Source organism: Mobula hypostoma, chromosome 17, assembly GCF_963921235.1.
Source record: "Mobula hypostoma chromosome 17, sMobHyp1.1, whole genome shotgun sequence".
In the NCBI taxonomy this organism is placed as follows: domain Eukaryota; kingdom Metazoa; phylum Chordata; class Chondrichthyes; order Myliobatiformes; family Myliobatidae; genus Mobula; species Mobula hypostoma.
The window spans coordinates 56,789,257-56,810,126 of NC_086113.1; the positions used below are offsets into that span (position 1 = coordinate 56,789,257).

Here is a 20,870-nt window from a genome sequence, read left to right on the forward strand (position 1 = left end):
TGTCTTATTTATATAATCACTTCAATGCTGAAATTATCCCTTTGGTGTTGGAAGCATTATGAGAGATAAGGTGAGTATTTTGATGAAGTGCGAAGCTTTAAAATCCCATGGTTTATTGCAGTAGCCTAGCAGGCTGTACAGTTTTCTCTGGATTATTACATTTACAACTGCTTCCATTTCTACCTTTTGAGCTATCCATTTACTTAGTTTTTACAAACAGCCTTAAGATAATAAGCAACACACATCAAAGTTGCTGGTGAACGCAGCAGGCCAGGCAGCATCTATAGGAAGAGGCGCAGTCGACGTTTCAGGCCGAGACCCTTCGTCAGGACTAAATAATAAAGATAATAAATAACTAAGATAATAAAGCTGGTTGTGTACCTGATTATAATGCCTGATATGATTTCATATACAGTATCCTAACCTAAAGATAGTTTCATGAGCCAGCAGTTCCATGCGGACCATAATGTATTATGGGTGGAGGGCAAACGTGCATCAAGAGCTTCCACACGACATCAGTTTAAGCCTGGCATATTTTCTGGATACCCTTCCCTTTAAAATGAGAGTTGCAGGGCTGTGAGAGAAGAATAAGTTACATTTTTAAAATTTCTTTGTTCTCATTAAGTTTTTTAGCCCTTTATTTTAAAATATTTAAATAAATTTTAGTCATCTACATGATTATTCAGATCTTCAGGATTTTTTTGATGATTTTGCATGTCAAAGACATTCAGAAATATAGAAAGCCCCAGACACCACTGACAAACAGCAAAGTTGAGGTTGGAGCCTATCTTCTGCCATTCGTTTTTTTTTTTTGACGACTTTACGGGCAGACCCGTGTCATGCAATTTAGTTGCTCGAAGGCTAGTTGCTACTTGAGTTGTTTCGGCTTAGTTTGCAATAAAAGTTAGGGAATTTGAACAATGTTTCCTTCTCAGGAGAATGATGCAGATTTTTTAGTAGCTGTTTGCCTGCATATCACATTTTTGATCATATTTGTGTGCAGTAGCAGCCCACACCAGAGTAACAGAGTGATTAATTCCCTGGAAAGTTAAATGTCTCGTTGACAAAAAACTGCATTGGCAAAAGAGTTGTGCAATATTGGAGGAAATGCTTCTTGTATCGAAAGAAATGCATAAGCATTTACAAAATGACCCAAGGAAACCAGAACTTTTAACTTTTTTTAAAAAAAGGCAAGGGGAAGAGACATTTGGTTTTGAGCAAGTCTGAGCTTGCTACACAGACAAAATGCTGGAGGAACTCACAGGCCAGGCAGCATCTATGGAAAAGAGTATAGATAACGTTTCGGGCCAAGTTCCTTCAGCAGGACTGGAGGAAAAAAACGGAGGGTGGCCCTCGATTTCTCAAACTTCTGGTAATGCCTCCCCTTCACCATTCCCCGTCCCTTTTCCCCTCTCTCACCCTATCTCCTTGCTCCTCTGCTGCTCCCCCTCCCTTTCTTTCTTCCATGGCCTTCTGTTCTCTACTACTAGATTCCCTCTTCTCCAGCATTGTGTCTCTTTCACCAACCAACTTTCCAGCTCTTTACTTCACTTCTCACCCTCCCAGTTTTACCTATCACTTTGTGTTTCAATCTCTCCCCTCTCCCCACCTTTTAAATCTACTCCTCAGCTTTTTTTCTCCAGTCCTGCTGAGGGGTCTTAGCCTGAAATGTTAGAATCAGAATCAGGTTTATTATCACCAGCATGTGTCATGAAGTTTGTTGGCTTCACAGCAGCAGTTCAATGCAATACATAATATAGAAGAAGAAAATAATAATAAGTAAATCAATTACAGTATTTCTATATTGAATAGATTAAAAATGGTGCAAAAAACAGAAATAATATATATTTAAAAAATAAGTGAGGTAGTGTCCAAAGCTTCAATGTTCATTTAGGAATCGAATGGCAGAGGGGAAGAAGCTGTTCCTGAATCACTGAGTTTGTGCCTTCAAGCTTCTGTACCTCCTACCTGATGGTAACAGTGAGAAAAGGACATGCCCTGGGTGCTGGAGGTTCTTAATAATGGACGCTGCCTTTCTGAGACACTGCTCCTTGAAGATGTCCTGAGTACTTTGTAGGCTAGTAGCCAAGATGGAGCCGACTAGATTTACAACCCTCTGCAGCTTCTTTCGGTCCTGTGCAGTAGCCCCTCCCCCCACTTGCCCTCGGTGTCGCTGTCTTGCCTTCTTCATAACTGCATCAATATGTTGGCACAAGATTAGATCCTCAGAGATCATGATACCCAGGAATTTGAAACTGCTCACTCTCTCCACTTCTGATCCCTTTATAAGGATTGGTATGTGTTCCTTTGTCTAGCCCTTCCTGAAGTCCACAGTCAACTCTTTTGTCTTACTGATGTTGAGTGCAAGGTAGTTGCTGTGGCACCACTCCACTAGTTGGCATATCTCGGTCCTGTACGTCCTCTCGTCACCACCTGAGATTCTACAAACAATGGTCGTATCATCTGCAGATTTATAGATGGTATTTGAGCTATGCCTCACCACACAGTCATGTGTCTATAGAGAGTAGAGCAGTGGACTAAGCACACACCCCTGAGGTGCACCAGTGTTGATCGTCAGCGAGGAGGTGATATTATCACCAGTCTGCACAGATTGTGGTCTTCCGGTTAGGACGTCGAAGGTCCAATTGCAGAGGGAGATGCAGAAGCCCAGGTCAACTGTGCTGTTTTCCATTGATGCTGCCTGGCCTGCTGAGTTCCTCCAGCCTTTGTGTGTGTGTTGCTCGGATTTCCAGTATCTGCAGATTTTCTGTTATTTAGAAACCATAGAAAAACTACAGCACAGAAACAGGCCTTTTGGCCCTTATTGGCTGTGCCGAACCATTTTCTGCTTAGTCCCACTGACCTGGGCACGGACCATATCCCTCCATACACCTCCCATCCATGTATCTGTCCAATTTATTCTTAAATGTTAAAAAAGAACCCACGTTTACCACCTCATCTGGCAGCTCATTCCACACTCCCACCACTCTCTGTGTAAAGCCCCCCCTAAATGTTCCCTTTAAACTTTTTCCCCCCTCACCCTTAACCCACGTCCTCTGGTTTTTTTCTCCCCTTACCTCAGTGGAAAAAGCCTGCTTGCATTCACTCTATCTATACCCATCATAATTTTATATACCTCTATCAAATCTCCCCTCATTCTTCTACGCTCCAGAGAATAAAGTCCTAACCTATTCAACCTTTCTCTGTAACTCAGTTTCTCAAGTCCCGGCAACATCCTTGTAAACCTTCTCTGCACTCTTTCAACCTTATTAATATCCTTCCTGTAATTTGATGACCAAAACTGAACACAATACTCCAGATTTGGCCTCACCAGTGCCTTACATTTGTGATTAGTTTTGTGGTTTGTCAAATTAAGGTGGTTCCTTGCTTTGCCGAAATTGTTTTCTCGACCAGAAAACCACTTGGATCAATAAAAATCACAAAGTCTGGTTTCTGTGAACAGTGGTGATCCCAGACTGACATATTGATTGGTTAACTTGTTGAGAAGTTAACCAGGTTTCAATTTCATCTGTTTTCGGGATGTAGGCATTGGCATGATTGGCATTTAGTGCCAGTCTTTGGTTGTCCTCAGAATAATGGCAAGCTTCCTTCCTGAACTAGTTGGTAGTGAGCACTGGAATATTGACCCTGACACCACTAAATACCTACAAATAAGTGATTTTAAAAGTATTTTATCTTTGAAATTTGTTGGTAGTTTTGTGTCTATTGGTATAAAAATAACTCAGTGAGTGGAAATAATTTCTGTTAGCATTTTTAGTGCTGGGTGTCCCCAGAAATCATTCAACAAAAAAAAACCATGGTCAGGGAGTAGGATGTGTGCAGTGATGAGGTCCATTAAGAGGTTGGTCAGAGGTTTGAATGGCTGGACACGCAAGGACACTTTTGGTTTGAAGTTTAGGGAAGTAGTTCAAGGGAATCCTAAGGCAAATACTTTAAAAATCTTGGTCTTGCAAGTCCTCTGTTGAATTGGTTCTTCCTTCGATATGAATGATCTCTGTTCATAACGTGGCACGAACATGAAGTATGTGATTGAATTTCTAACAGGAGACAAATTTGGACTGAACTACAGGGATTCAATTGCACGTTCCAATCAGGTTAATTCATGTTCTTTTATTGAATCACTTATTATGAAGACATAATAGCAGCTAATTTATACTCGGCAAAGTCTCAAACCTGAAGCAAGGCAAATAATCTTGTGAATCGTTCTTAATGGTTTTGTTGGCCAGACTTAATGGAGACATAATTTCTTATTAATTGGTGTTGTAAGTTCTTTTAGTTCATGTGAAGGTACAAGAAATTCTGAGTTTATAATGAGAACCAAATGTTGTCTAAATCCAGCACTGTTGGAGATTCTTTTTCTCCTATTTTCCTGCCTCTTCTGATGACCATGAACTATGAACAAGGTTGCAAGTGCTTCTTTTTGCTGCTTTGCTTAAGTGGTTTTTCACAAGTCAGAACAAGTTTTCACTTGGGGCCAGGCAGCAGGTTGGAATGAGACTAATGAAGAAGTTTCTTTCCCACAAGTGGGCTCACTGTTGTAAATCATAGCAGCCTGTCTGAACATCTCAAAATGCCTGTAAGGCTAGGATGGGAGGTGTAAATTCAGCCTATCAGACATTTTCAAAATGCTGTGACTGTGTTGAAGACACTGAAGCTGGTGATATTGAAGTCTTTATTCATCACAATAAGTAGGCATTCTTCTGCCAATACTTGTGTTAGTCTCACAAGCGGGAAGTACATCACATTGTTATACCCTTTAGATCAATGGTAACAGAGGTGATTCAATACACTTTCAATAGTTACTTCAATACTTTGGTTGACAATGCTTCCTTTGAGTTGCACATCTACAGTGGGAGACACCTCTGAATCTCCAATTAGCTTTGCTGGGACAATCTAACTGCAAACTCCCTGAATTTATTTACATTTACAATGGTGCAAATTACTTGAACCCAGAGTTGTCTGGATTAACATTGAATTAACATTTGGCTGATGCCATCTTCCTGCCGTGATAGAGTTTCTCATGTCCTCGCCTACCACCCCATCAGTTTCTTCATCAAACACATTATTTTCCATAACTTCCGCTATCTTCAATGGGATCCTACAACCAGACATCTCTTTACTTACCATCCCCCCCACCACTCTTCAGCTTCTGAAGGAATCGTTCCCTCTGTAATTCCCTTGTCAATTCATCTGTCCCTACTAATCTCCCTCCTGGTAGATATCGCTATAATCGACACAAATGCTACATCTACCCACTCACCTGCTCCCTTGTCTCCAGTCAGGATCCCAAACAGTCGTTCCAGGTTCACTTGCAAATCTGTTGGGGTCATCTGTTGTTTCAGTGCTTCTAATGTAGCCCCCTCTACATTGGTGAGGCCGACGTTAATTGGGGACTGCTTTATCAAGCTCCATCTACCAAAGTGGAATTTCTAGGTGGCCAACCATTTTAATTCCTATCCCCATTACTGTTCTGACACGTCAGTATATTGCCACCTCTTCTGCCATGATGAGGCCACCTCAGGGTGCAGGAGCAACACCTCAAAATCCGACTAGGTATCCTCCAGTCTGATAGCATGAACACCGATTTCTCCTTCCGGTAATTTTTTTCTCTTTTTTTAACTTTTCTCCTCCCTCTTTTCCTCCCTGAACTTATCCTCTTCTCCTCACCGGCCTATCACCTTCATCTGGTGCCCCTCCTCCTTCCCTTTCTCCTATGGTCCACTTTCCTCTCCTGTCAGATTCCTTCTTCTCCAGTCCTTTACCTCTCCCACCCACTCGGCTTCACTTATCACCTTCTAGCTCTCCTCCTTCTCCTCCCTCCACTTTTTAATTCTGGTGTCTTCCCCCTTCCTTTCCAGTCTGGATGAAGAGCCTCAGCGCGAAGCGACGATGCCTATTCATTTTTTTATATGCAGCCTGGCCTGCCAAGTTCCTCTGGCATTTTGTGTGTGTTGCTTTGGACTTCCAGCATCTGTAGAATCGTGTGTGTGTGTGTGTGTGTGTGTGTGTGTGTGTGTGTGTGTGTGTGTGTGTGTTTATTTATTTATTGATGCAGCGCAGAATGGGCCCTCCCGGCCCTTCGACCCACCGCCCGGCAATCCCCTGAGTTAACCCTAACCTAATCTCAGGACAATTTATAATGACCAATTAACCTACCAACTGTTACGTCTTTGGACTGAAACCAGGGCACCCGGAGGAAACCCATGCGGTCACAGAGAGAACATACAAACTCCTTACAGGCAGTGGTGGGATTTGAACCTGAGTCCCCTGCACTGTAAAGCATTGTGCTAACCTCTACACTACCATACCAACCACTGATGCAGTGATGCAGGCCTTTCTGTGCTTTAAACTTCAATTCACTGCTTGCAATTTTTAATAACAGCTGCAAGTTGGTTCTGGCTTGAATTAGTATTTGCTCTATTCGTATAACTCCAGAATACTCCTAAACGCATACTCTCTGGACCCTGGACCGACATCTGTCTCAGGAAGGACAAACTTTATGGAGGATCTAATTAAGTCGGGCAGCAAAAAGGCCTTTCACTTTGGATCTCTTCCCCAATTACTAACCCATCACTTCCCTCTGTGCATCTACATTTACACTATCGTCCCTGACTAGGTATCAACAAGACTGAGTGGAGAAGTCAATAAGGCATTCCAGAAATTTGATCACATCTACTTGGATACTCATCCTCCCAACGTTGACCAGTCTTTAAAATGCCGTTTCGTCGTTCATGTGCTTGGTGCCTCCTTCCCTGCTGGCTCATTGTGGTTTACATCCCCTACCTTTGCCCCTTAAACACCCGCTCCCTCAAAACTCACCAGTGGCTATCAGCAGTTATTCAGTGCAGAGGGGGACCAGCAAGGTAACTATCAGGTTCACAGGCAGCGGTTCACAAGTATGGCATGGATTGTGTATTATCACAATAAGCTCACTACAAGTCTCTCAGTCCCTCTGATCTCTGTTGGAATGGCTGCAAAGGATGTCTTTTTGATTGCCGGCCTAACCACTGAAAGGGCCCGGCTCATTTTGCCCACTCCCATTCCAGGCTGGGGTGGCTGCCTTCAGACACTGTATGCAATTTCTTCTCTTTCTCAGTCTGCCTAGCCATCGAGGTTGTGGAACTTGATGCCCCTGCCACAACTCGGATCGCTGTCCGTCTATTTTCCCAAAATCTTTCTCACCTGATCTGTCCTTGAGCCAGTTCTGGGCAGGGGAGGTGAAATGGGTCAGTAAATTTAAATTCCTCGCTCTTATCATTTCAGAGGATCTGTCCTCGGTCTAGCACGCAAGTGCCATTACAAAGAACGCATAGGAGTGCCAGCACTTTCTTATAAGTTTGTAAAGATTTGGCATGTCACCGAAAACTTCAATAGATGTGTGGTGGAGATTGGTTGCGTCACATCCTGGTATGGAAACACTATTGCCATTGAATGGAAGAGCTTACAAAACGTAGTGGATACGGCCCAGTGGATCATAGGTAAAGCCCTCTTCACCATTGGGCACATCTATACAGAACGCCGTTGCAGGAAAGCGGCATCCATCATCTCGGACCTCCACCGTCCAGGCCATGTTGCCTTCTTGCTGCTGCCATCAGAGGGGATAACTCCACTCAATATCACTGAACTGTTCCCACATCCTATGGACTCACGTTCAAGAACGCTTCTTCGCATGTTCTTGATATTTATTTATTATTATTACTGTTTTTAAAAATTTTGTATTTGCAATTTGTTATCCTTTGCACATTGATTGTTTGTCCTGTTGGATGCTGTCTTTCATTAATTCTATTGTTTCTCGTATTTACTGTGATTGCCCACAAGAAAATTGGATCTCAGGGTTGTTATGGCGACATGTACTTTGATAGCAAATTTACTTAGAAATTTTATAGCTAACCATCTACCTCTCAGAAACGGCCTCCGTTAGATAGTACTGTTATACTTTAACACACTCTTCACAGCTTTCTGACATGCTCTGTGTCTTCTACATTTGCATTCCCATTCCTTTCATCTGCAGGTCAGCTTCAGTCAGGAGTGGTTAGATGTGAAGCAAAAGGCTGCTGTTCATCAATTAAATTCTCTGTAACGACACTGTTAATGTGTCCCTTGTTCTGTCTGTGAGGGTGACAAGAAGGTGAGTCATACTGTTTAACCTGAATCTAGTGTTTCCACCAGCTGCCTCGCTGGATCTGCACACAAACATTGTGTACAGTTCTGGTCACCGAATTATAGGAAAGATGTCAATAAAATTAAGAGAGTACAGAGGAGATTTACTAGAATGTTGCCTGGGTTTCATCTTCTAAGTTACAGAGAAAGGTTGAACAAGTTGGGTCCTTATTCTTTGGAGCGTAGAAGGTGAGGGGAAACTTGAGAGAGCTATTTAAAATTATGAGGAGGATAGATAGAGTTGATGTGGATAGACCTTTTCCATTGAGAGTGGGGGAGATTCAAACAAGAGGACATGAGTTGAGAGTTAAAGGGCAAAAGTTTAGGGGTAACTTGAGGGGGAACTTCTTTACTCAGAGAGTGGTAGCTGTGTGGAATGAGCTTCCAGCAGAAGTGGTTGAGGCAGGTTCGATGTTGTCGTTTAAAGTTAAATTAGATAGATATATGGACAGGAAAGGAATAGAGGGTTATGGGCTGAGTGCAGGTCAGTGGGACTAGGTGAGAGTAAGAGTTCGGCACGGACTAGAAGGGCCGAGATGACCTGTTTCCGTGCTGTAATTGTTATATGGTTATATAAACACAGGTGTCACTTGTCAGAAGCAGCACCTGTGGTCCTATCCACCTGGGAGTGAATCCTGCCTTTTCAAGGCGCTCCCTCATCACGATTTGGTCACCCGTCTGGGAGGATTACCTTCCCTCCCTCTGGCTTTCCCTGATCAGCAATACGTCACTGCTGTTTTGCTCAGTCCTTCAAGTTACAATGGTCCTCCACGTCCTCATTAATATGGAATTGGCTCCAGTATTAGCTCTTTTCTGTACACTTTCGATTTTTGTTTTCTCATCTTCTTTGTTCCCATGATCTGCATGCTCGTTCCCCCTCTGCCCCTGATCCTTGCAACCCCCCTGACATGATGCACACACATCGTCCTGTCTCCTATCCCCTGAGCCTGCCTGGAGCTGCTGTCTCCCTGTGGGTCATGTTGTCAGCTCCGTGGGCCTTCTATGCTCCGTCTCTGTCTTGTCCATGTTTTTCTCCTTTTCCTGAGTCTATGATAGCACCTGCCTTACTTCGTGTGTCTATCCCCAGGACACTACCCTCATTGTTTAGGAACACCGAAAAATCTACAGGAAGCTTCACTCACTCCCTCTATCTTGAGAACCTGAAGCTTGCTTCTCTCTGCCCTCATTGTTTCACTCCTGCACTGGTAATGCAAATTGCCTCTCCAGTGGGGGGCAAGGATAGATTCTTCATTGACACTGAAGACCCTGTGTCCACTAACATATCACAATCACATTCTCCTAATAAACATCTTGTGAACGTCTGTGGGTGACCAGTACTAGCAATGGAGCCTGCTGCCTGCCATTTGTCTGATCTAGGCCCTGTCCATTCGACAATCAAATCGAACAGAGGGGGCACTGCTGCCATTGTGATGGGCGACCCCTCCCCCACACCTTCCTCCCTTTTTTCAGGGCATTGCCTCCAGCCAGTCTGCAACTGTAACAAATCAACTTCACCTTTCTACACAAACATGAGGAAATCTTTCCACATCTATTCAGGTGTTCCTTTGCTAGGTGCTCCCGTTGCTGACACACAGCAGCTACATCTGCTACAGCCACTTTACAAATTCTCTTCCCCCTCCTCTGGTCTATCTCTGGCCCATGGTACTATCTCGAGGTAAGACACTCCCTCTGCTCTCTCCAAACCTAGAACTTCCTGGTGAGCTGAGCTCAGGCCTGACCGGCATTTTCAGGAAGATTGGAACATGCCTCCCTGGATTATCCTCCTCAAAAGCTCGCTATTTATTCTCTGCATAATCCATGGCAAGTTCAACAGCTCTCTGAACCACTGATGTTATCGTTCCTGGTTACTCTCACCTCCCCTGCTTGCTGCCTCACTTCCCTCTAAAGCAATGATCTCCCTCTTCATTCCAGGCACTCCCGATAGCTGCTCGTGTACCATCCTGCACTCTCTGGCACGTATTCCTCAGCCATTTTGGTTTATCAACACACGTACATCTTTTTAGATGCATCTAGTGAATTTAATTAATTTCTTCAAGCTTGCCCCAGAACTCTGAATTCCCAGAAGCAACTTTAAATGCAGGCAGCTCTGACCAAATGTTCTTCTTCTTCCCAGAGGTAAAGGGTATGTGAAATCAGGATTGAGGGCTGGCAGGGGCATCATAATTCGTGACCTGTCATTGACTGGAATAGGTGCCATCACAACAAATACATCTGCCTCACTAATAATGGGATGAATAAAGATTAAACAGTACATACTTGAAACAACTGTAGCCATGGCTGTGACCGTGGATTTCAGTTGTGACACTTCTGAAGGGGAATATTTGATTATTCCCATCCAAGCTGCGTAGTAAGGGTTATTACTTATTGATCCCATCTTGAGGTCCCTGAAGACAACCCTAAAGCTGTCAATATCTGATCCTGTGCTTTTCCTTCTATGTGATTTTAAAATGAGATACTTCCTCAAGAGGCTGCAGAAATTTGTCATGTCCCCATCGGCTCTCACCAGTTTTTATCAATGCATCTGTCTGGGTGCACAGTGGCTTGGTAGGGCAACTGCTCTGCACGTGACTGCAAGAAACTGTGGACTCAGCTCGGCACATGACAGATAGCAGCCTCCCTCTGTGGACTTGTCTATACTTCTCGCTGCCTCAGTAAAGCAGCCAGCAAAATCAAAGACCCCATCCATTCCTTACATTTTTTTCCTCTCCTCTCTTCCATCAGGCAGGAGATACAAAGGCCTGAAAGCACGTACCGCTGGGCTCAAGCTAGCTTATATCCTAAATGGTTCCCTAGTGTGACAAGATGAACTCTTGATCTCATAATCCACCTTGTTATGAGATTGCATCTTATAGTTTATCCGCACCGCATTTTCTCTGTCACTGTTACATTTCATTCTGCATTGTTATTGTTGTCTTGTTCTGCCTCAATGCCCTGTGTAATGATTTAATCTGAATGAACAATATGCACATCAAACATTTCACTGTATCCTAGTATATGTGACAATAACAAACCAATCCCATTTCCAGATTCCTGTTTTACCCCTGCATTGCTCCTGCTAATCCCCATCACGATGACATTGTTTACAAAGTGTGGTGTCACATTAAAAACACTTTGAAAACATTACTATCGAGATGGGAATTAACAGGAGCAATGCAGGGGTGAAACAGTCTAACTCTTCAGATTGGACATAGATAAGTGGTCATATTCTTCTGACCAAGATAGAGGAGTCTAAAACTAGAGGGCATAGGTTAAAGGTGAGAGGGAAAAGTTTAAGGTGGATTGAGGGACAAGTTTTCCATGCAGAGTGTGATGTGTATATGGAACAGGCTGCCAGAGGAAGTGGTGGACGCAGATACAATAACAGCATTTAAAAGACATTTAGGGAATGATTTAGAGTAATATGGGCTGGCAAATGGGGCTGGCTCATAGACAGTTTGGGTATGGATGACTTGGACCGAAGAGCTGTTCCTAATCTGTATAACTGGGTCTTCATCAGTACAATTGTGGTGCTCGACGGTTGAGTATTGCTGGCTGCTCGCATTTGTCCAAAGAGCATTGCACTTCCGTCAACCCGCTCAGGATCTGGTCCATTGCCACACTGAAAAAGTGCAGGAGCCAAGGTGATGCCAAACAGAAGCCTTCGCTACATGAATATTTCTTTGTGAGTCACTATGACTCTGTCACTCTGGCTCCTGCCACTGTCTAAGGAGTTTGTACATTCTCCCCCAGGTTGCGTATGTTTCTTCTGGGTGCTCTGGTTTCCTCCCACAGTCCAAAGGCGTACCAGTTGGTAGGTTAATTAATCGCTGTAAATGGTCCCGTGATTAGACTCGTGTTAAATTGCTGAGCAGCATGGCTCAAAGGACTAGAAGGGCTTATTCTGCACCATGTCTCAATAAATAAACAAATAATCATATGTCTGCAAGAATACTTAACACAGGTTAATTTTGCTAAGTGTCTGTCCTCCGGCCAATCCTGGTAAAAGGTCATTAATGAGGGAAAGAAGATATTGTTCAACCGTAAGGACTGGATTAATGGTTGCCTTAAAGTATCCACAAAGCTTTAAAGATCCATCCCTCTTTAGGACAGGAACCACTGGATTTGCCCATTTACTTGCAGGCAGTGGTACTAATACCTTACTCTGGGCCAGTCTTTCCAAGTCAGCCACTACCTTTTGGTTTGAGGGCATTTGGAACAGGTCTTGCTTGTAGGCATTTGGATGTTGTGTCAGGTTTAACAATGATTCCTTTCATACTGCCCAGTTCTCTGTTGAAAATCTGTGCATGTTTCTTCAGTACCTCTTGTAGACTAGTGCTCCCACCAAGCAAGTGCACCTCCTGCCAGCTGAATTTGAGCTGCTCCAACCATGAGTGCCTTTAACAATGTAGAATGGGAGTTTGTTCTCTGTTAATCTCCACTGTAACATGTACTACCCACCTCACTGGAACAACCTCACCAGTGTATGTCTTCAAAGTTAACCTTGCCCCTTCTGCAATTTCCCCTTGTAAACTGTCTCTGCCACCAGTGATACTGCAGCACCCACGTCCACCTGCATCCTCACTGTGGCCCCGTCGAACTGCGGGGTCACCCGATAGCTGCCTGTGTGCTGAAACAGGTAAAACACACAAAGCATCTTCAACCACAGAGTGAGAGTCACTCGGTCTGTCCTCAGTATGCTCCATCTTGTTCACATGTTTCTTCTTGTTTTTCCAAAAGGCAGTTTTGCCACAGCTGCAACATTGATAGCCAATAGGTTGTATTCTTAAAGTCAGTAAAAACTCATGAACTTGGGAAGATGTCTGCTGCTTTAGCTCCCATCTCCACAGATCTCAATTGCCTTCTGTAATGGTCTCTGTTCTGAATTGCCTGACTATGCAGTCTATCACTTAACCTGTCAATCAGTGACTGCCCAAAATCAGTGTTCAGACACTTGCTTCAGCACCTCCACAAACTGAAATAGGCTTTGCCCTCCTGATTCCTTCTATAAAATCTAAATCTCTCAGCAATAAATCAAAGGGTGAGGAGAATAGTGGCCCTTTAAGACTTTAACTACTTCCACATTAGGCTTATCGCCAGGCATTGCATGTTCCACTAGAGTGCGTAATAAATTAAACATTTCTGCACTCATTGCAGTCAGAGAAGTTGGAACACGAATATTATCTGAAATTTGATTTGCCAGTGCAAAATATTCAAATCTTTCAATATATGACCTCTCTTGCTCTGTCATTTCATTGTATGGCACCATACTCTAAACATTGTTGTTTTCAAACACAATCACGTTCCAGAAAGGTTAACTAGTCTTATGTGTGTCTCTCACCCTCCTCTCCCCCCACCCATGATTTTGATTTATTTAACATTCCTATTCTTGTTCTCTCTCCTCTCAGATTCTTCATTCACCATGCTTCCTGCAGCATGTACATATTTGGATAGGAAGGGTAAAGAGAGCTATTAACTGGGTGCAGATTGATGGGACAAGGCAGATTAATAATTTGCCATGGATTAAATAGGCTGAAGGACCTGTTTCTATGGTGTGTTATTCTATGATTATGACATTTGGTGGTGTCGTACATAGCGAAGAAAGCATTGCCTTTATCAATTTCCTGGTAACTTCCTCAAAAAAAAAACTCTCAAGTTTGGTTAGACACAACCTTCCACACATAAAGCCATATTGACTATCCCTAATCAGTCCTGTCTAACCAAATATTCATATCTCTGCTCCCTTGGAATACCTTTGAATAACTTTCCCATTGCTGATGTCAGGCTCACAATGAGGGCTGTAATTTCCTGGCTTATTCTTAGAGCCTTTCTGAAACATCAGAACAATTTTGGCTATGCTCCAATCCTCTGGTATCTCATCTGTTGCTAAGGATCTTTTAAATATCTCTGCAATTTCTGTATTGGTCTTCCACAGAGTCTGAGAGAACACTTTGTCAGGCCCTGGGTTTTATCCACACTAATTTGCCTCATTTGAAATCTTACCATACCTTCTGCATTCAAATCCAAGTTGTCATTGTTAATGATTAAACCTCGAGAGTCCCAACAACAATCCTTGTGTACACTTCTGGTCACAGATTTCCAATCATAACAGTAATCCTCTGTCACCAGCCTCTCTTCCTATTACCAGGTCAATTTTGGATCCAATTTGTCAGGCTGCATTGGAGCCCATGGTTCTGAACTTTCTGGACCAGCCTATCATTGCAGGTCCTCATCAAGTCCCTTGAAGTCTATGTAAACAACATCTATCATACTCCCCCCCCCCCTTTGTCAATATGCTCAGTTACCTCCTCAAAACAAAATGATTACATCTATGAGGAGGATTTATCACAAACAAAGCCATAACACATAGAAAATGATGGAAATAAAGGAACAATATTTGCTATCCTCCAGTTTTCTGTTACTTCGCTCAATGTACATCAGAGGCTCTTCCCTAGATTCTCAATGCAGTCTATGATACTGGAACAGCTTTGAAACCCTCTTTAAGTGTGTAGAATGGGCTGCATGTTTCAAAGTTTGCCTTTCTCCTGTACAGGTGGATCTAAAGCGAACCTTTACGTTTCGGAACTCTAAGCAGACTTACACTGGGATCCCCATTATTGCAGCCAATATGGACACAGTTGGTACGTTCAAAATGGCTGAGGTGCTAAGTAAGGTGAGTAACTTCTTGCGTCAGGATAAACTTTCATTGGCATGTGTGAGAGAATTTGATGGAGAGTTATTCTGACAGTGTTGTTTTGCCAATATCAGGTGACAGTTTAATAACCCTGTTCTCTTTGCTGGTGATGAATTGTACCTCTGAAGTGTAGCACAGCTGTTGTTTTACTTCTGATTTTTACATTTAACAAGGCCATTATATTTTTCCTTTGTTTGGTGAAGGACAGTTTGCACATGTACTGAACCATCCAGCTCACAATTGGTTGAGTTTAATTTGAGTAGAACTGTTTATATTCTCTGAGAACATGGTTATGCGTGGTGTCCAATAGCCTTGCTGCCGTGCAGAGATTGTTTCTGTACTAATCAGGGCATATGCTTCACCAGTCTCAGATGGTTAATGCACAAGGCAGAACGAAGGAAGTGGAAATTGAAACTACCAGTCTAAATGATCCAACACACACAAAATCTGCAGATTTCCTCGTGTTTGAGTCTGAATGATGCATCTGTCGAAGGTCTTTGTTTTCAAATGAACCCTGAAGCAAGCTTATTGAACCTCAGACCTGGGTGAACTTCATATGAATCATGGGTGTGGACAAAACAGCTGTGTATAATTGCTAAACACATGGTTTGGGTTATGTACCTTGCACGATGTGTTTCCAAAACTCCAAAGGACGAGAAGGGTTGAAACAAATATTGCAGAACAGAAACTTCCAGGTGTAAGTAGCCCAGGCTATTTATAAGATTTTTTAAAAAACTATATACAGAGCTGTGAAATAAATGCTAAACTTGTATTAGGCAGCATTGATAGATGAGCTCAGATATGATTGTATAGAGTGGAAATGATTACCACAGCTCTCAGTGTCCTTTAGCTCAGGGGAAATGAGCTTTCTTGAAAATTTTAATTGATGGAATTGGAAACACTGAAAAATACAGATTATTAATACGGCAGAAAGTAATTCAGACTTTGCTGTAGCTTTTTGCAACTAAAATGCAAAGCCGGAGGCAGGATCAAACCAGGGAGTGACTCTCTACTTAAAACTGCATTTAAGGGAAGTTGTGTGAAGTATATTGTCACGTGCACAAGTACAGTGAAGACAGGTACAATAGAAAAACTTAAAGTAAGCATGTAGGTTCAGACAACACACAGACATAAATAGTGTGTGTGTGTGTGTGTGTGTATGTGTATGTCGGGGTCCGAGGGAGACTACATTGTGCAGGGTGGCAATGGCTTTTTTTTTTACGAGGCCAAGTTGCGAGCTCGACATCAACCCGGCACGGATGGAGAGCACGCTCAGGGGCGGTCTGTCACTGGATCGAACTCGGGAACCTCCGTTCTCAAGCCCGGCACTGATCTCACTGCACCACTAGCCAACCTTGTTGCACAATGTAGCCAGTGCGTGAAAGATATTAAAGTGGAAAAGCCTTGCCCAGAGACGATCCCACTCTCTTGGCCTCAGAAGTCAGGATCCAGTGGCACGAAGAATCGTTACGTCCGGCAACTTCCTTGGCTGCATTGGATGGCCGCGTCTTCTTAAGTGCTCTGCCGTGCCCTACGCACTCCACAATGCGCTGCTGCAACGCCTTCTCAGCCGTTAAACCCCCAGGGTTTCCTCCACCTGATCCACCGAAGCAGTCTTCGCATGCTGGGATGAGCACTCTCCTATCTCACCAGGGGTTTCAGACCCGTCGGCTACCCTCACCTGGTTTAGCCGGCCTGACGAAGCCGTTGCCTGGGGTGTGGCCGCTGTCGCATGCAGACAGCTACGAGGAGCCACAGGAGAGAGCTGGGCGTTGGTGGGGACCAGTAGATGACGAGCCACTCCAAAGGGTGCGACAAGCCCCCCATCTAGAGGTGCTACCCCTCCCATGCACCCCACTGGCCTTCCATCTCAACTGATCAGCTGCATCCACTGCAGCATTAATTTACGTCTGGGCACAAGAGCTGAGTGCCTGAAGGGAAGAGGGATAACATACGCTGTATGTAACTGGACCTGCGTGACTGTGTTACTGATCACTCTGCTCACCAGCTTCAGGAAAGAAGCCGGAAGAACAGTGGTGTATGTACTAGAGCTCCTGTCTCTCAGTGCCCAAGACCTGGGTTCAATTCTGGAAAGGTATTTTGGGGCATGGAGTATTCATGGCTGAATGTCAATAGAAGTATGGAATAGATTGTTACAGTCAGTGTACAGTACTGTTGTGTTGAGCCAGCATAGACACAGAAGGGTAAATGGTCTCCTGTGCTGTATGTTGAGGAAACATTAATTACAATATTGGCACGAGATTGGCACTATTTGGGGGGTGGGGTGGTATTAAGGAAAATGATCAGCTTTGCCTCATTATGCCACTGTTACTGTTCCCCTGGGGAACATTCCCATTTAAAACACCAGTTCTCTATTCAACTGATAGCTTCCATACTCTCATAGATCCAGGGCCGGTCCTTCTGCAGATGACTCCAGTGTTCAGCTCTATTCATAACTCTTACAGTAACAAGTACAGATCGTTCCCAGGTTACAAATACCAGACTTATGGGCATCCCTTACACACTAACAAGCTCCCAGAAATATTATTACATTCAAAAGCCTAGAGTGCCTGAATTGTTTTGTTCCTACAAACAGCAAAGCTAGTTTCTGCTCTTTCTTATCAGACTTCATAATCAGAATTGGATATGTTGCCACTGACATAAGTTGCAAAATTTGTTGTTTTGTTTTCCAGCTTAAAGACAGTATTGATTTATGGATGCCTGTAAAAATGGAACCCATTTGTTACCCAGGGACAAGATGTAACCCATTCCAACTTCCAAAACCTGGACAGTGTTCAAGTTTGTGTTGAACTGTAGTAAATCACATTAATGCACTCTAAATTTCAAATTATCACCTGAGACAGTGAGGGGGTGAGGGAGAGCCTGCCCGCCCACCCACTGGTACCAACACTGAGTTCCCCACCTCCACCATTAAAGGAACTATTGACGACTTCACCAACATTACGGGAACAGAATCTGTCGCAAGGTTACTTATTTTTTCTCACACACGTGATTTGTTGAGCGAGAGCTTGCTGTGGTGATCATTTTCACACGGATGTTGTCCTTCCCTTGGCAGAATATGAGGCACTTGGCATATAACCACCGTTACAACACTTGGTACTATAAAGAATTAATTCAAACTATCAATTCAAACTATTATCATGATCCTTTACCACAACTCCTTTGAAACCTTACACTGCTGAACGTCATGAAATAATATTGGAGATTCACAAATCTTACAGAGCACTTTGAATAAAATTCAAAAATGTGCATTTCTCTGAAGTATTTTATGCTTACCCGTCTGACCGAGGTGTGCCAACTCGTTTGCAATTCTTGCTTTTAAGAGCTTACTAATGAGGACATACATTAGGAAATGTACTGACCTCAATGCACCAGAGGTTAAACTGTTAGCTCCTTATCTGTTTATTTACTTTCCTTGTCTTGTGGGAACTAAGTCCAAAAGGTTAAAACTATTAAAGAAGGGATTGAGAAAGGTGATCCAGTGATCCTGACCTTCCCAATAGAGCTTATATTCGAGACATTGTGATTAATTCCCCAGATACACTATCTGCAAGTGCTAGGTTGTATTAGAAATGGTAGATAAAATGCTTTCAGTGCACTCTGGTTTTTTTCCAGTTCGGAATGTTCATCACCATCCATAAACACTACACTCTGGAAGAGTGGAAGGCATTTGCAGCCTCTCATCCTGAATGTCTTGAGGTATTTTCTTCAAAGAATATTCTGTTTTATGCTGGATTCAAATGGAAACTGCACATAAACTGATAAACTATCACCACTCCATTTGGCTAATTACATGTGCAGTGATGGTGTTAAATGGTGTGTGTATTAACATAGAAACATAGAAAATCTACAGCACGATACAGGCCCTTCGGCCCACAAAGTTGTGATGAACATGTCCCTACCTTGGAAATTACTAGGCTTACCTATAGCCCTCTATTTTTCTAAGCTCCATGTACCTATCCAAAAGTCTCTTAAAAGACCCTATCGTATCCACCTCCACCACCGTTGCCGGCAGCCCGTTCCACGCACTCACCACTCTCTGCGTAAAAAAAAAAAAGCTTATCCCTGACATCTCCTCTGTACCTACTCCCCAGCACCTTAAACCTGTGTACTCTTGTGGCAACCATTTCAGCCCTGGGAAAAAGCCTTTGACTATCCGCACGATCAATGTCTCTCATCATCTTATACACCTCTATCAGGTCACCTCTCATCCTACGTCGCTCCAAGGAGAAAAGGCCGAGTTCACTCAACCTATTCTCATAAGGCATGCTCCCCAAATCCAGGTTGCCCAAATCCAGGCAACATCCTTGTAAATCTCCTCTGCACCCTTTCTATGGCTTCCACATCCTTCCTGTAGTGTGGCGACCAGAATTGAGCACAGTACTCCAAGTGGGGTCTGACCAGGGTCCTGTACAGCTGCAACATTAACTCTCGGCTCCTAATTTCAATTCCACGATTGATAAAGGCCAATACACCATACACCTTCTTAACCACAGAGTCAACCTGCGCAGATGCTTTGAGTGTCCTATGGACTCGGACCCCAAGATCCCTCTGATCCTCCACACTGCCAAGAGTCTTACCATTAATACTATATTCTGCCATCATATTTGACCTTTTTATGAAACACTTCACACTTATGTGGGGTTCATTTCCCAATACCAAACCAAGTACAGCCTCTCCTCTTGTAGGCTTATCTACGTATTGTGCCAAGAAACCTTCCTGAACACACCTAACAAACTCCACCCCATCTAAACCCCTCGCTCTAGGGAGATACCAATTGATATTTGAGAAATTAAAATCTCCCATCACGACAACTCTTATTATTACACCTTTCCAGGATTTGTTTCCCTATCTGCTCCTCGATATCCTTGTTACACCCAGTAAAGTTATTGACCCCTTCCTGTTCCTAACCTCCATCCACAGAGACTCCATAGACAATCCCTCCATGGCGTCCACCTTTTCTGTAGCCATGACACCATCTCTGATCAACAGTGCCATGCCCCCACCTCTTTTGCCTCCCTCCCTGTCCTTTCTGGAACATCTAAAGCCTGGCACTTGAAGTAACCATTCCTGTCTCTGAGCCATCCAAGTCTCTGTAATGGCCACCACATCATAGCTCCAAGTACTGATCCACGCTCTAAGCTCATCCGCTTTGTTCACAACACTCTTTGCGTTAAAATAGACACATCTCAAACCTTCGGACTGAGCGCGTCGCTTCTCTATCTCCTGCCTATCCTCCCTCTCACATTGTCTACAAGCTTTCTCTATTTCTGAGCCAACCACCTCTTCACCCATCCTGACGAAGGGTCTCGGCCTGAAACGTTGACTGCACCTCTTCCTATAGATGCTGCTTAGCCTGCTGCGTTCACCAGCAACTTTGATGTATGTCACCTCTTCCCCAGTTTGGTTCCTACCCCCCAACAATTCTAGTTTAAACTCTCCCCAATAGCCTTAGCAAACCTCTCCGCCAGGATATTGGTCTCCCTGGGATTCAAGTGCACCCTTCCTTTTTGTACAGGTCACACCTGCCCCAAAAGAGGTCCCAATGATCCAGAAATCTGAATCCCTGCCCCCTGCTCCAATCCCTCAGCCACGCATTTATCCTCCACCTCACTCTATTCCTATTCTCACAGTCGTGTGGCACAGGCAGTAATCCCGAGATTACTACCTTTGCAGTCCTGCTTCTCAACTTCCTTCCTAACTCCCTGTAGTCTTTTTTCAGGACCTCTTCCCTTTTCCTACCTATGTCATTGGTACCAATATGTACCACGATCTCTGGCTGTTCTCCCTCCCACTGCAGGATATCTTGGACGCAATCTGAAACATCCCGGACCTTGGCACCTGGGAGGCAAACTGCCATCCGAGTTTCTTTCCTGTGTCCACAGAATCGCCTGTCTGACCCCTTAACTATAGAGTGAGTGGGCCAGTGAAGGAGTGGAGTTTAGAGGCTTTGGCTCAAGAGGCTTCGACAAGAAGA

The 20,870-nt window shown here is 43.7% G+C and overlaps 2 protein-coding genes across 2 annotated transcripts in view; one reads left to right on the top strand and one right to left on the bottom strand.

Moving 5' to 3' along the window:
* The window catches only part of LOC134358048 (ataxin-1-like), a 478,119-nt gene that overhangs the window by 84,885 nt on the left and 372,364 nt on the right, over positions 1 to 20,870 (bottom strand). The window lies entirely within an intron of this gene.
* LOC134357748 (GMP reductase 1) overlaps positions 1 to 20,870 on the top strand; it is a 93,463-nt gene that overhangs the window by 16,919 nt on the left and 55,674 nt on the right. The window contains exons 2-3 of the mRNA XM_063069376.1: positions 14,732 to 14,851; positions 18,509 to 18,592. Coding sequence (XP_062925446.1) covers positions 14,732 to 14,851; positions 18,509 to 18,592 — 204 coding nt within the window. The remainder of the gene's footprint in view (positions 1 to 14,731; positions 14,852 to 18,508; positions 18,593 to 20,870) is intronic.